Source organism: Channa argus, chromosome 2, assembly GCF_033026475.1.
Source record: "Channa argus isolate prfri chromosome 2, Channa argus male v1.0, whole genome shotgun sequence".
In the NCBI taxonomy this organism is placed as follows: Eukaryota; Metazoa; Chordata; class Actinopteri; order Anabantiformes; family Channidae; genus Channa; species Channa argus.
The window spans coordinates 1,260,636-1,275,896 of record NC_090198.1 but is presented as its reverse complement, the minus strand read 5'-3'; the positions used below and the strand labels follow the sequence as shown (position 1 = coordinate 1,275,896).

The 15,261-nt window shown below is 37.6% G+C and overlaps 1 protein-coding gene across 2 annotated transcripts in view; it reads left to right on the top strand.

The window, feature by feature from the left end:
* Window positions 1–6,677, top strand: part of adamts17 (ADAM metallopeptidase with thrombospondin type 1 motif, 17) — a 117,635-nt gene extending 110,958 nt beyond the window's left edge. For both annotated transcript variants that reach the window (XM_067493821.1, XM_067493814.1), the window contains 2 exons: window positions 287–464; window positions 2,213–6,677. In XM_067493821.1, coding sequence (XP_067349922.1) covers window positions 287–464; window positions 2,213–2,364 — 330 coding nt within the window. In that variant the 3' untranslated portion in view covers window positions 2,365–6,677. The remainder of the gene's footprint in view (window positions 1–286; window positions 465–2,212) is intronic.
* The last annotated feature ends 8,584 nt before the right edge of the window (window positions 6,678–15,261 follow it).

The following is a 15,261-nucleotide window of genomic DNA, read 5'->3' as shown; positions in this document are numbered from 1 at the left end:
AGAGATCATAACACCAAGCAGTGCCTCCACGTTTTCTAATCAGTCCACCCAGAGTCCCAATAAAAGTGAAACTAAACTAATACAAAGTCACACTTTTCTTTTAACTCATACAGGTCATGTTGTGCAGCTCACACAGAGCAAAAAAGCATGAAGTAGCATCTTGTGTCACTATCCAGTTAAAATCTGTGATCTGTACATTAATAACAGCTCTGTATTTGAAGATTGCTTTACTCAAACCTATAGCTTCTACGAATGACACCTTTCATTCTTTCATCTGTTGTTTCAGTGCTCATCATCCTGTGGGAAGGGCCTGCAGTCACGAGTGGTCCAGTGTATGCACAAAGTGACCGGTCGTCATGGTAATGACTGCCCAGTAACTCTGAGACCACCAACCTACCGGCCCTGTCACCATGGTGCCTGCAACGAGAAAATAAATGTGAACACCATCACATCCCCCAGGCTTGGTGAGACACTTGTCACAAGATTAAAGATGCCATTCTCAACAGCAAAAGTATAAATCATGAAGTAAGGTCTTTGAGGATATTAAGTAAACTGCCTTTTATTACCTTTTGACTTAGTAGTAAGTATAAATGTTTTTAAATTATGTCGTTCTAGTAAACATTGCACCACATTAAACCTCACAAGTTAGCTAAGAAACGTTCAAAGCGCGAGTGTAATTTTATGCTCCAGACATAATAAGTCACACGATTTTCTGCATTTGATATTGAGACGGTCTCCCACTCCTCACTGATTAGGAGACAGTGTGAGTAGGACTAGAATCTATGCCAATGACAGCTGAGCTATCAAGATAATATTTGGTCACCGATCAAGCATTTGGACCAATGTTTTACTGCACGATGAAGCTCATCGCAATTAGTTTTGAGTCATTTCTCTATAAATTGGACAGAACAAGTGTTTCTGTTTATCTCTGAAGTCATTCTGTTTCTACAATTACACTATCAATGAAGATCAGAGAGTCCGTTCCAGAAGCAACTGAAACCACGAAACTACCTCCACTATTTTTCACAGATGAGCTTTTGTGGTTTGGGTCATGAGCAGATCATTGTTTTGTTCCACATTTTGGCCTTTCCATCACTTGATAGAGGTTCATCTTGGTCTCATCAGTCCATACATTTGTTTCTAAAAATTCTGTGGCTCATCCCTGTTTTTACAATCTGGCCTTCTGTGTCTTAATATGGATTTGTTTTAATCTTGTAGTACAGCCTCTGTATTTCTGCTCATGAATTTATTTCAGGTGGTGGACTGTGAAACCTTCACTCGTGCTCTGTGGAGGTTGTTGCTCATGTCACCAACTGTTTTAGGGTTTTTCTTCACAGCTCACATGTTTCTGTCATCAGCTGTTGTTTTCCTCAGCTAGACAGTTCAATGTGTGTTGCACAGTACACATTGTACAGATTCAGGATCTTGCAAATTGTTGTATTTGCTGTACTGCATGTTTTTGCAATACTTGACTGATACAGTCTTTACATGTAAAACACAAAGCTCAAATTAATAGTAGTGGTTTGTAGCTATTTTATTGTTTGCACCTTTGAGTCACATGTTCTTAGGCTCACTTAACACAGAAAGTTATGTTCTATATTTTAACATATCTAGGAGTAAGTCTCATTTGCCTTCTCTTTGGGCAGAGAGCAGCTGTAAGAAAGCAAAGCAGCTATTAATAAAGGTCTTTGAATATTGAACCATATTTAGTTTCAGTGGGTCTCTTGGTGTTTAGCTCGGCGTGGACATAGTTGGAGAGTCAACATTGTTTTGCTCCTCTGGTTCACCACCTGCTCCATCCTGTTAGACAAAGACATCTTTGAATCTCTGAAAAGTACACAAACATTTGCATGAAGCTTTGTATTTTTTTACTGCTTCAATTTTACTCTTTTACTAATACTCTTACAATTTTTCGACAAATGTGGTGAACCCTGACTAATGAGATGTGGAAGGATTTTTAACAATATAAAGAAAAGCTCCCAAAAGCAATTTTTTTAAAAAGAGCCTTGTTGGACATAAATCAAGTAATTAGGGACATCTGGTGTGTTTTCCTCCACTTGGACACACAGTGATGCCACTAATTGCTTCTTTAGAATTCACTCATAAGTGTGTTTTGCTATATAGTTTGAAGAATGTACAATTCATGTTGTATTTAAAATATGATATAGCACATGTCACTTATGAATATTTACCTTGTTTCCCTCTGCTCCAGCTGCTCTAACCTACAAATGCATGGGGGACCAGTGGACGGTGTACTGTCACGTGATCCGTGAGAAGAACCTCTGTCAGGACATGAGGTGGTACCAGCGCTGCTGTGAAACATGTAGGGACTTTTATGCCAAGAAAATACTGCACAAGAGCTAATGACCAAAAGCTACTTTCTCCATATTGTGTTCCCTTTTTTTTTTAAGTGTTTTAATACTGTTAAATGTTCAAAGAATATCATTTCCATTATTCATGGAACTTTTTTGTATTTAAAAAAACAGAATAGCAAGTACACATACGTGTATGATTGAAATGGGCTCATAAGCTTCTAATTTTGCTGAAGACTTGAAAATGTCCAATAATTTTTTTTTGCTGTACACCAAATCAGACAAAACAATTGAGGGGTGGAGGTGGGTGGTGGGGAGCAATCCAAGCTCCAAGTAAGAGCTGGGTAAGTACCATTTCCCTGTCAGGTGTAATGAAAGTTAGTTAGAGCTTTATCCTCTCCCGTCTACTTTAATTATGTCCTTTGTTTTTACAGTTTTGTACAGTATTATTTTATTACATATAATTGTTGCAATTTAACTGGTCAATAGGTTTATGTAAGTAAATGCAACCATGTGTAAATATTAATCAGCAGCCATGGTAAGATGCTGTAGGATTACAGTGAATCAATCCAGGTGCAGAGGTGGCACACACACATACACACATTACACAACACACACATTCCTTACTCAAGTAGAACAACAGATACTTGTGTAAAAAGGGACTAAAAGTAGAATTACTGGTTCAATTTCTTTACGCAAGTAAAAGTGAATAGGCACCGGCTCAGAAATGGAACTAAAGTAAAGGAGTAAGAAGTACTTTCCACCAGCAACTCGTGTGTAATGCTAACCGGACATCACTTCATACAATATCATTTGTATAATATAACTTAAATATTAAACTAAATCCTGACAACAGTGAGCAATAAATTGGCTCCATTGTGGAAAGTTTTCAGAGCTAGCGATCGAACATGAAACATTATGATCAACACACATCGGCTTAGCCTTAAAGAGACGTTTTCATTTACAAATTTTGGACAAAATACAGGTATAAATTACTTTAAAGAATATAACTTTTTTTTTTTTTGTCCTTTCGGTTCATCCTGTGAATTCAGGGTCACCACAGCAGATCATTGGCACAGTTTTTATGCTGGATGCCCTTCCTAACAAAACACTCCTCTGTTTGTACCGGGCTTAGACAGGCACTGGGGAGTGGGGGGGGGGGGGGGGGGGGTCTTGCCCAGAGACACTTTGCCGTATAGCCGAGACCGGAGATCGAACCACTGACCCTGTGGTCCGTGGACAACTGCCTTACCAACTGAATTACAGCTGCGCCCTTTTTAAAGAATATTAATATGATTTAACAAAACTTTGTTAAATCATATTAATATTGTCAGGAGCTGCTGCAGCAAAATGACCAACCCAGCCCCACACCCCTGGGGTCCTGTATATAAAATGGCTTCTGTAGTTAGTGAGGTGAGCTGTTACACTGAGGTCAAAAAGCTGAACATACAGTAGCTGCTTGTGAATGCTAACTGTGTAATGCAATGATGTAAAAAAAACAACAAATCCATAATTACATATACAGTAATAGGCCTGTTTTTAAAAAATGAGAGCAGGAAAAAGCTCAAACGTTTTTGTTTAAATGAAGAGAGTAAAAATAGGGAAAATAACTAATTAAAGTATACATATCTGAAAATTCAACACTGTGACAATGGTCCTGGTTTAGCTTGCGTTAATTAAGCTGTGAAGCCAAGACCACATGCCTACATACTAGAGACTCACACAAGGGCGGTTGTGATCTTGGTAAAAGGACCAACCACAATTGTTTAATTGCCCAGTTTCACTTGAACTGATGCTTCCGTACGTTAGCTGTAAACTCAATCCCAGTGCACATTAACTGAGAATTTCACCACAAACGTATAAATAAACATCAAATCAAATCTTGGCCTGTCAAACAGTTTTATTATTTTGTTCATTTTCTATTTTAGCTCCTCTTACAAGACCCCCATAATCACATCAACTGTCTCATATCGTATTGCTGCTCATAAATCTAATTGAAAATTGTCTAAGCCTTCATTCACTCAACTTCTTCACCCACATCACTGCACTGTTATTAAATATTAGATCTATTATTAATAAAGTGATTGTTGTGCTAAGTCACACCTACCTGCACTATGTACAGACATTTTCGTATGCCTGTGTCCCCTAGAGAGCCAAAACGGATAGTTCCTCTACTAACGATACAAAATTGATTTATGTGCACACTGTATGCAAAAGTCAATGTGTACGTACCCTGTACAAGCCACTCTGGCCTTCACTCAGATTTTACTGTTCTTCAACACTGTGGACAGGTCTGCAGCAAACTGAAAGGAAGTCTGGTTTTAAAAAAAAAAGGAAGCAATGCTGAGTCAGTGCAACAACAAATTGTGTTGCTGAGATTCACACACTGACTGCAATTATGTAATTGTGAAGGCTTGGGGGGAGGTTGCACAGCCACAAGAACCATGCACCTTAAGGCCCTAATGAAACACAAAGGATTTTAGTAGCATGGGACAGCTTTTTGCAGGTGTTTTCGATGACAGTGAATCCATTTATGCATCATTATTTATTGTGGAGCTCCTGTCAGACACATTTTAAAATATGCCAGCAAGCAACCGTCATCCAAGCAAAGCTCCTGGATATACTGGTGGTACTCGCTGTGATCATCCCCCTTTCTCATGTCCCCACAATGATCTCTGTTTTTGTGTCCAGTGTTCAATCAGATTCAGAGCAGCTACCCTCTACCTGCCGTTGTTTAGAGAAATGCTTATACAATGTTCAGAGATATTTAACAGTCTTTCGCAGTTAGTAGGGATGTCGTGATACCAATATCAGCATCAGGTATCTTTCCTTATACTATTTATAGAAAACTCCTCCAATATTGCACCCGATTTAACCTCACATTTGTTGAGCAGGTAGGTGGAGGTAGAACTGTGTGTAGTTTTGAGGTGTTTTAAGATACACAACGTCAAATGTAATTGCAACTGAAAACTCTGTTCTACTAAAGTCTGCAGATCCCTTTGTTGACAGTCATTCTTACATTTCTCAAGCTTATTTTAAACATGTTCATTATTTATGAATGACATCTGCAAAATCTGAGAGAGATCTACAGTAGCTAAAACTTTAACCTGAAGTTTTAGGACTTTAGGATTCTAGAGTCCATGCTGTGACTCTCCATCCAGGATCTCAGTTCAATCTGTGCTTTGTTCATTTTTTTCTTCCTCTCCTTTTGTTCTTTTCAGCATTTTTTGCTCTATTTATACACACAGCCATATTTATTGTGTCATCAGCTGTGTGCTCCATTCAGTCTGTTGATGGAAACACTTGATGTATGAACAATCCACAAGTCTTTAAACATCTTAGTTAGGTGTCAGGTGTGTCTTTACTGCTATATGGACCAGCAGTGTCCAAATAGCAGATTGATGGGGACTTTACTGTCCACCAAATTAAACTACAGTAGAAGCACAGGTTAGTACTTGTATTAGTACTCCGTATCGGTACTTGGTATTGGTAAGCGCTCGAATTTAGGTACTTGTAGTCAGTCTGGGAAAAGGCGGTCTAGAGACATCCGTAGCAGTTAGGGTCAAATATTTGGTGGTGGCCTAGTAACCGTTAAAAAACATTGTGTCTGTTTCAACAGAAAAGGGCAGTGAAGTGTGCCTCACATTTTATAACTTGAAAACACATTCTGTCTGATTAGGGCTTAAGAGTCAGGGCCTCATTTTACTCCTTTAAATGCTCTCTAATACTGCAGAGGGTGTTTTTTACACCCAACTATACAATACACGGAAAAAGCCAGGAATAGTTATTTTTAAATGATCAAATATCCGATACTTACCATCAGCACTAAGTAAAATATTATTTCCTTATCAACCCTTTTTGGTTATGGATGTGTATGAATGTGTATGTGTTACCACAAAATGCCTCAGTCTTTTCCAGGGGGTCGAATGGTGCTATCTTATGACCTGTTTCACTATTGTGGAATTCAGCTTGTAGTCAATAATGGTTCTTTTGACACTGTTAACCATTGTCTGTTTTGTGTGTTAGCGATAATGCCTAATTATTCATGTACTGTACTTTTTTAGGTGCACATGCAGTATATATTATGTGGTGCTGATTTGGAAATCTAAACAATGTTTATACAGGGATTTAACCATTTGTCTGTTGTTCCGTATAGTCACATAATATTTGTCATCTTTATCCAGTATCCATCAGGTTGTTCTGAGCAAGAACTGATTGGATGAACTATTATTTTATTTAAAGTTTACTGTAAGGAGATGTTTTTTATGTTGTGACATAAATGTGATTTTACATGAAAAAAATCAAACCTGTATGACCCACTATTAAGATATGTGGATTTACCATTAAACCAGAATTCAGACTGCTCTCTTTCACGTCTTATTCTGTTCACAGTTTAAAGCTATGGAAGAATTGTGGACCTTACAGTATAATTACCTCTAGAAAAGCATTAACATAGGGTCTGAATACATATGCAAATTCAGTTTTTCATTTTCAATTAGTTGGCAATAAATGTTATAATATATATTTAATATTTTACATTTTATACAACCCCAATTCCAAACAAGTTGGAACAATGTGTAAAATGTAATTAAAATCAAAATGCAGTGATTTGCAAATCTCATCAACCCCACTGTGTAAGATGGACAAAGTTCAAATCAAATGTGGTGTGTGTGTCTTCATGGGCATCTAATGAACACAACTAAAAACAGATGCAGGACAGGAAAAAAAATACAGTTTTGTTGTTTAAAAAAATGCTAATACAATGTATATTTACCAATATCAATATCAGTATCAATAACAACAATGAAAAGAACAATTGATAGAAATATATTATATATATATATATATAATATATAAATATATTTTATTATGTGCATGCAATTAGATGCTATTGAATCATTGGATTACATTCATTCATTGTGGACACAAATGAACTTCATAGCAACACTGGAGCTTCAAACTGTTTCTTTGAACTATTGCCCACTAATGGTGTTATCAGCCGTATAATTGGATCCTTGTAAAAAGTATCCTTGTCATATGGACTTGAAGTGACTCTGAACTTAAAGTTGCCATCACAGGAGTAGGTCAGATGAGCAGCTTTCATGGTAGCCACAATCAACAAAACACTTTTTTAAAAAGCCCTATATAAACAGAACCCCTCCCCCACCCCTCACAGTTGATCACTAGTTTGCATCTATTTAAGCTGGAACATTGACACTCATAAGACAAATGAGCTTATGCCTATGACGGAGCTTTATGTTTCAGTGTAACGTGTAGCTCTTAAACCAGAGTTTCTGGTCATAGGTCATGGTGTCACCCTGTAATGGAGACCCGCTGCTACTTTATTTTCCTTTGAGGAAACAGGACATCAGGACCAGTTCATCTGCTGCCAAAAACACAGATCAACAACTACTACCATGAAAAATGATCCTCTGTGTCCCTGACTATTTACTATTAGAACATACATTTGTTATTTTGGAACCTGTAACTTTGGATTTGTTATCAGTGCTGGGATTTATGTTAGTTCTTTGAAATGTGTTTGCTTTCCCAGCATGGAGGATCTGGGAGGACATTTAAGGTTTTTGGGAATCCAGAACAAAGTCAGGGAGAGAATGCATGACTGCTGAGGTTACCTGGAGGGTGGGCGCACACACAAACACACGCACACACTTTTATTTGCAGACTTTGCAGGAAACAAACAGAACAAGCCTGCCGGTAATAGACCTGTCTAAGTGCCATGAATAAGTGTGTGTGTATGTATAATATATATATATATATGATTAATGACTGTTTGTCTCAGAAAATGTGTGTGCTGTGTTCTCTTAAAGACACTTTAACTAAAGAAGCCAATTAATCATTCCACCCAAATGATGCAGGAAAGAAATACTGAGCACTATCACAGGGTGAGCACACTCCCCACCTCACAAAATGTGTGTGTGCTTTTAGTGCCTTTCATCCCTGTGGACATGCATTGCTGCGTGGTTAGGTATGTATCTTTGTGCACAATGCATAGGAAAAAATGACGGGAAGCAGGTTGCTGAGACCTTCATGTTTCATCTGACACTTTCAGGCTTTAGGTCAATTGCCTTATTGTGGCTGGATTCACACACATTCAGTGAGTTGCTTTGCCACCTTGTGGCCAATTCTAACACTGCAGAAATCAAACAGGCCTCATTATTTGTGTGTAGAAAATCTACACATAGAGAAAAGTAGAAAAAGGACATAGACCTTTGCTTGTTTTCATGAAGAAGTGTGAGGCTTTGTTGAGGGTGTGTCCTAATTCTGACACACACTAACTTAAGATGCCAGAAAAATGTTCGTCTGATAATTAGATGTTATGTACATGAATCACTTCAGTTTAGTCATCACTCACAAAAAAATGTTGGAGCATTGTAGCCTAGAAGGAAACCGTTATACTGCATGTCTCCGTCGTCTGTTAAGGGGACCACCCATCACTCTACCACCCACATGTAAAGTGGCAGAGGAACAACTGAGATGAAGTGGGCTAAGTGGGAAGATGTGTGTAACAAGAAAATGAAAACGTGTAGGATACACTATTATGTTTCTTCTATTCACTTTGTTCACCCCATTTCTCTTGTTATGGGTCCACTTGCGCATCCAATTACTATAGCAACCAAGCAGCTTAAGTAACGTACATAGTCTGGATTCCTAGTATTATCCAGACATTATCAGAAACTGGAGTACTGATCTGAAAATGAAATAAGCTCCAGTACAATTTTTTACTAATTTTTTACTTTTAATAAATGCAAGAAATGAAATTATTATACAATGTGTGTGGAGGCCCATTTGATTACTGTAGATGCATTATGCCTAAATACAATACTTTTAATAAATTTGTAAATGCCAGGAACTGGCACTTGAAATGAAAATATTCAGGTTTTTTTTCTTCAGCTCCACCAAATAATACTACAACCCCATCCAGCCCCACCAAGAAACACTTCTAGTGACAACTATGATGCCAGTTCGATACAGTTGTACCTTTCCAATTTGTAAAGTTGTAAGACAGAAGCACACCTTCTAAAACAAATAAAAGAATTTCACAACTGGATAAAATTGAGCAATAGTGTCTGTGGTCAAAGCTTGAAAAGGCAGTTTTTCTACCAAATGTTTCCTTGGGATCCAAAGAAATATTGGGTCACTCAAATGACAATAAAAAAAGAGGCTTGGGCTGCAGTAAATGAGGTGGTGAATCCTCTGGCCCGGGTAAAAAAAGAAATGGTTGGAGGAACCAGAAGAATGCGTTTGGAGTCAGGGCCGTTTCTGGATTTTCCTGCCCCAGGCTTCCTAGTGTGAAAGAGTTTTATTAAAATAATATTACCTGGGACCTGGCCCATGCATGTGTCCTCTGCTACAGCCCTGTTCACTTTCTTAGACTCATTTGTGTTTCCATCAAATGTTCTTTGTTGATAAATTACAGCTTGTAGGAAAGGTTGGTACTATAAGGGAAACATTGATCTGTCTAAAGAAACATCAGGGCTTTAAAAATGAACTAAATCAAATTAATCGCAGAAATTAAGTAAAGTTAATAATGTGTCAAGAATCTAATTGAATATATATCAACTCAAACTTTGTGGTGATTCCTCAGACGTGAGAATGTGCCTCTAATTTCAAAACCTTTTAAAATTTAAACTGTTACTAACAAGTATCAGTAACAGTTTCAGTCCAGAAACGTGAGAAAAATTGTTAAACTGTTGAGAGGAAAGAGCTGAGCTGAGAAAAAGGACGGTGTGTGTTGCATGTGTGTGTCTCAACTCTGTCTCCCATGTCCACCATCTGCCCCTCGAAGCTGCTGCAGGTAGTTGTCATTGTCATATGTGAGGCCTCAGTCTGACTGCTGTTGCAGAGTGGAGCTGTGTGAAGTGTGTAATGTCAGTCTGTGCATGTAGAAAGGACATGTGTGTCGTTTCTGTTATGCAGAGACAAGGCTCGTCCTTAGACATACTTCAAAGACAATTAAAAGCTATAACAGCTTCAACTCTTTCCACGAGGTTTAGGAGTGTGTTTATGAAATACATAATACACAGTGCTCGCAGTCTTTGCTCTAATTCATCCCAAAGGTTTCTATCGGGTTGAGGTCAGGACTCTGTGCAGGCCAGTCAAGTTCTTCCACACCAAACTCACTCATCCATGTCTTTATGGGCTTTGCTTCGTGCACCTGAATTCATTTATTTGGATGGGTGAGAGAATACTTTTGGCAATATAGTGTGTGTGTGTGAGGCAGCGTTTGTGATTGAGGCCCATTGTGTTGTTCTGTAGAGCAGTGACTCATAATACAGCTAACATTAGATTTAAACAGGTGTTCCTCTCACACAAGTACAAGATTCAATGATTTTACATAATAAATACATTATCGTAGTTACTTTTATTTCATTTTAGTTTGAGGTCATATTTATGCACAAAAAGAAAAAATTCCAACGGGTCCATAAACTCTCAAGCAGATTGTACAAATCCACATGTAAAGTGCAGAGTAACGTATTCTGGGTTTTCAGTCCATGTGAAGCTACTTGCTTATTGAGGCTGATGTGATTGTGTTTACTCTTTTTAATTGTTCCTGAGAGGGAAGAGACACTGGCCCATTTAAAAACAGGTGATCAGCTAAATTCATGTTCTTTCACTCCCTCCACCTACCCTCTGCTCCCCGTGGTACATCAGCACTTTTAATGTGAGGAGACGCAGTGATCAGCTGCCTTGTTATTGCTATGTGAGCAGCTCTGGTCTCTTCTGTGTGACCTTCAAAACTTCAAAAGAAAATATAGCTTTTTGCTGCTTTCCCAACTAACTTTGACTTTATTGTACAGTAGGATTAGGATCTAGGCTATGAAAACCTTTCATAACAGGGACCACAGACGGCGTAGTATGAGCAGCACGTTACCAGAGCGGCGCCAGTGCTAGTTTTTTACACAGGAGTCACACAGTCAAATCATGACATTTCCTCAAAGATGGCTTCTATTTTCCTAAATTAGCTGCAACAATTATTGTGCACCAGTAATTGAACTTAAACACTCTGGAGATCATCTTATCTGAATAGGTATTAACCCCCTTATTTCCGAACAGTTGAGACAACACCTGGACACTTACAGCATTATAAACCCTTTTCTGTCTGGTTTCACATCTTGATACAGTACTTTGACAGCAGGTTTGAAAGTCTTGGATGACACCAGGTGTGCATTTGATAAGAATCACTATAGTGGAGTTGTGTTCCTAGATCTGACAAAAGCCTTTGATACAGTTCATAATACACTTCTTTTGAACATTTGGTGAAGCTGTCAACTCGTTCCAGAGCTACTTAAATGACAGAGTATATTTTTTTAGGACAGATAGCATCACTTCTGATCCTGCTGTCTTCACAAAGGGAATATCTCAGGGTTACTGTGCCCACTGCTTTTTCTTACTACATGTCAGTAACATTCATAATGGTATCACATGTATGCTGATAATAACATTTTGTACTCTTTTGCTTCATCTATTGAGACAACAGCTGCTAATGTATGGTCAGATTTGAACTTATTAGCGTATTCTTTTATCAACCATAAATTGCCTTTAAATACAAATTAAATAAAAGTAATGATATTCTCACCACATCATGCTAAACCACCATCTATTTCTCTTAAAACTATAAATGGTATTCAGATTGAAGTATCTTATCTTGGCTTTTGGTTGGATAGAACTTACTGTGTGTCGACCTCAGATCTTATATATATATATATATATATATATATATATATATATATATATATATATATATATATATATATATATATATATATATATATATATATTAATACTTTTTACTTTGTATATGTTTCCTTTACGCAACATTATTAGAAAACACTCCATAAATGTCCACTGCTATGCTGATGATACCCAGCTATATTTATCTATGGAACCAGATGAAAAAAATCAGTTAATCAAGCTTCAAGCCTACAAGACATAAAGGCCTGGATGTCCCACAATTTCAAGTCATAGTATTTGGGCCCAAAAATCTCAGAAATATGATGTCCAACCATATTGTTACTCTAGATGGCATAAGTCTGGAACCTTGGAGTTATTTTTGATCAAGATTTGTCTTTTACCTCACATATAAAACAAATAAATAAAACAGCCTTCTTCCACCTACGGAACATTGCCAAAATTAAGAGCATCCTGTCTCAAAGTGATGCCGAAAAACTAGTCCATACATTTGTTACATCTAAGTTGGACTACTGTAATTAATCCAAAATGCTGCAGCTGAGGAAATCAGACTGTCTGAATCAGTGACATCTTTAAGTCTTGTGTTAAAATGCATCTTTATCAAATTGATATGAGGCTCTTGTTTTAGTAGAAATAATATATTCTATATAATTTTTGCATTTTAACTGCTTTTCTTTGATTTAATTTGTTTTCCTCTTTACTGTACAGTTCTTAATCTAATTTTAAATACCACATTGAATCATTATGTAAAAACTTAAATTCACACTTTGTTTCCTCTACAGATTAGTCATGTTTTTCATATTCTGTGCATTAACATTTGGTTATTCATTTGTTTCTGTTGTAGCTTGACTGCTGTGTCTGTGCTTCAGTTCACTTGACCCTCTGTATCATTCTGCACTGAGATTTATAACAAACTCTGGCCACAGAACGCATCACTGTGTGCTCTATAACCTTGACTTCTTTCTAATCCCAGGATGCAGCACAGGTTCATTTTCATTTCTAAACCCCTACTGGGTAAAATGCCCCATTACATCAGGTCCATGTTTGTCTCTGTGCAATATTCATACAATCTGAGATCTACCATCCTGCTGCATTTAAAGGTCGCAACTGTGAGAACTGGAACTGGTAGAAAAAGTTTCATACCTTGGTCCTTGTTCAGGGAATGATTTGCGGACCCTACTAAAACTGAACTCTTTCATTCCATTATCTTCTTTTAAACAGAACCTAACCGCAACTTACACCACATCCTGCTCCGGTTTTTTTTTGTGTGTGTTTTGTATTTGTTTTTTTTATTTGACTTATTTTATTGTCCTGTATTTCTGTTTTAATAGTCATGTGACCAAGATTTTTAAACTTGCTGCCTTCTTTGCCAGGTCGACATTAAACGAAGAATTCATCTCAACTGGACTTTACCTGGTAAATAAAATAATATTAATAATTATTTGGCTCAAAAAGAAGCTTTAGCAGAAAATTGAAACTTCCTGGTCTCGTCATGTGTTTTTCATCTCCTCTACAGTAGATTAGGTCTTTACTAGACTGTGCAGACACTAACAGATTAGGACAAATAGCACATTTTCACAGAAATAAGCTTTAAAAAAATATATATATAAAAATCTGGTAGAAATTGCATTGCGATCAGTTAAATTTCAGATCTAGGATGACATACAAAAGTGGCCCAGATCTGATTTGAAATCTGGTTTGGTTTGTTCACCACATGTGAAAAAAATCTGAAGAGTCACTTTAGGACAAAACGATCAAATGGGGCGACTTCAGTTCAGTGTGTGAATGTACAGTAGCCTACGCTGTGTGCTGCGGTGCAGGGAGTAGAGGCCTTGGGAAACAGTTGAACAAATTATATTCCGTTTAAATAATATCAGTAATACAATAACTGCTGCAGCATTTGTAGTGTGTGGGTAAAACTGTATAAATGATACAAAGTAAAAATAAGACATGAAATGCTGTTATTAAACTGCAAAATTACACAATGAAACACTGGAGAAGGAAGTGTCAGTGTCTTGCTCAAGGACACTTTACCATGCGACCGGAGGACCCGGGGATCGAACCAACCACTGTGGGATTGGTTTGGTTGGACTCTACCTCCTGCGCCAAATTTGCCAGGCATTAAAAAAATGACAAAAATAAAAATATAGCTTCCCTTCTGCTCTTTCTTGCGCTTGCATCTCATGAAATGTAAACATTTTCTGATATGAATTTGATGTTTTCTCCTTGACTTACACTCGTAAGCTTCGGATAAAAGCATCTGTTCAATGTAAATGCAAGCAGCATTTTACCTGAAAACGAAAAGAGGCTATGGTGAAAGGCACAAGAAAGAATGCAAACGTTTGGTGATCTCTGTGGGTCATGCAGTTATTGCAAGCAAAAGCATTTGGAAATAAATATTAAGTCTTTTTCACTTCAGTCTACTTTAAGTCCAATAATTTTGCTAATATGAAAAATGGGTGATTTCAAACAAAGGTGCTATCTTCTAAGATGTGTATCAGGTGTAGATACCTATAAATAAAAGCTAAAATGTTGTATCTCTTGTTCCATATTAATCTTTTTATGTTAAAACCAAATGTTTTCAGTGTATAGCAAAAATAAAGGAATTGGCCTGTTCCAATGTTGGAGGGGAGTGTATTTCTGCTGAAGCTGATGTATTTGTGTAGTTGCACGGTGGCTGTAGCCCTTTAAAAGTATTCAAATATGTTCAATCTTTACTGATAAAAGGCCTTACAAAATATCAAATTGCCTTAAATGTTAATAGTTATGTCATAAGATTCCCAGCTTGCACATGCAGAGCAGGAAGCACATTTCATCCACGCTTCAGCGTCATGAGACCTGTTAATACGGACCACAGATGTTGTGGAGCAGAGTAAATCTGAGTTAACTGGAGAGAAACAACAGCTTAATCAAAAATAGTGACCTGTTAAACTGACCGGTGACCTGTCAAGTTAGTTCTGAGACTTAAGTAATTTTACATAATGCAGGTTTGACTGTTCATGTCATAGTTAGTATCTCCACAGCTCTGAACCTGTATCTACCTGCATCTTATTTGCCACAAACTCCCAGTGACCAGGAGCCTTTTGCCATCACTGATCACAAACATCCTGCCCCTAGCAGCTTCCAGCAGTGGTGTTTCCTAGGAAGACACCTCACCCTCTGATAGGAGCACAGGAGTAGAGCATTTCAGTCAAAGGTGACCAAACTCCCAGGCATCGAGCTGCCCCAAGTCACCTCC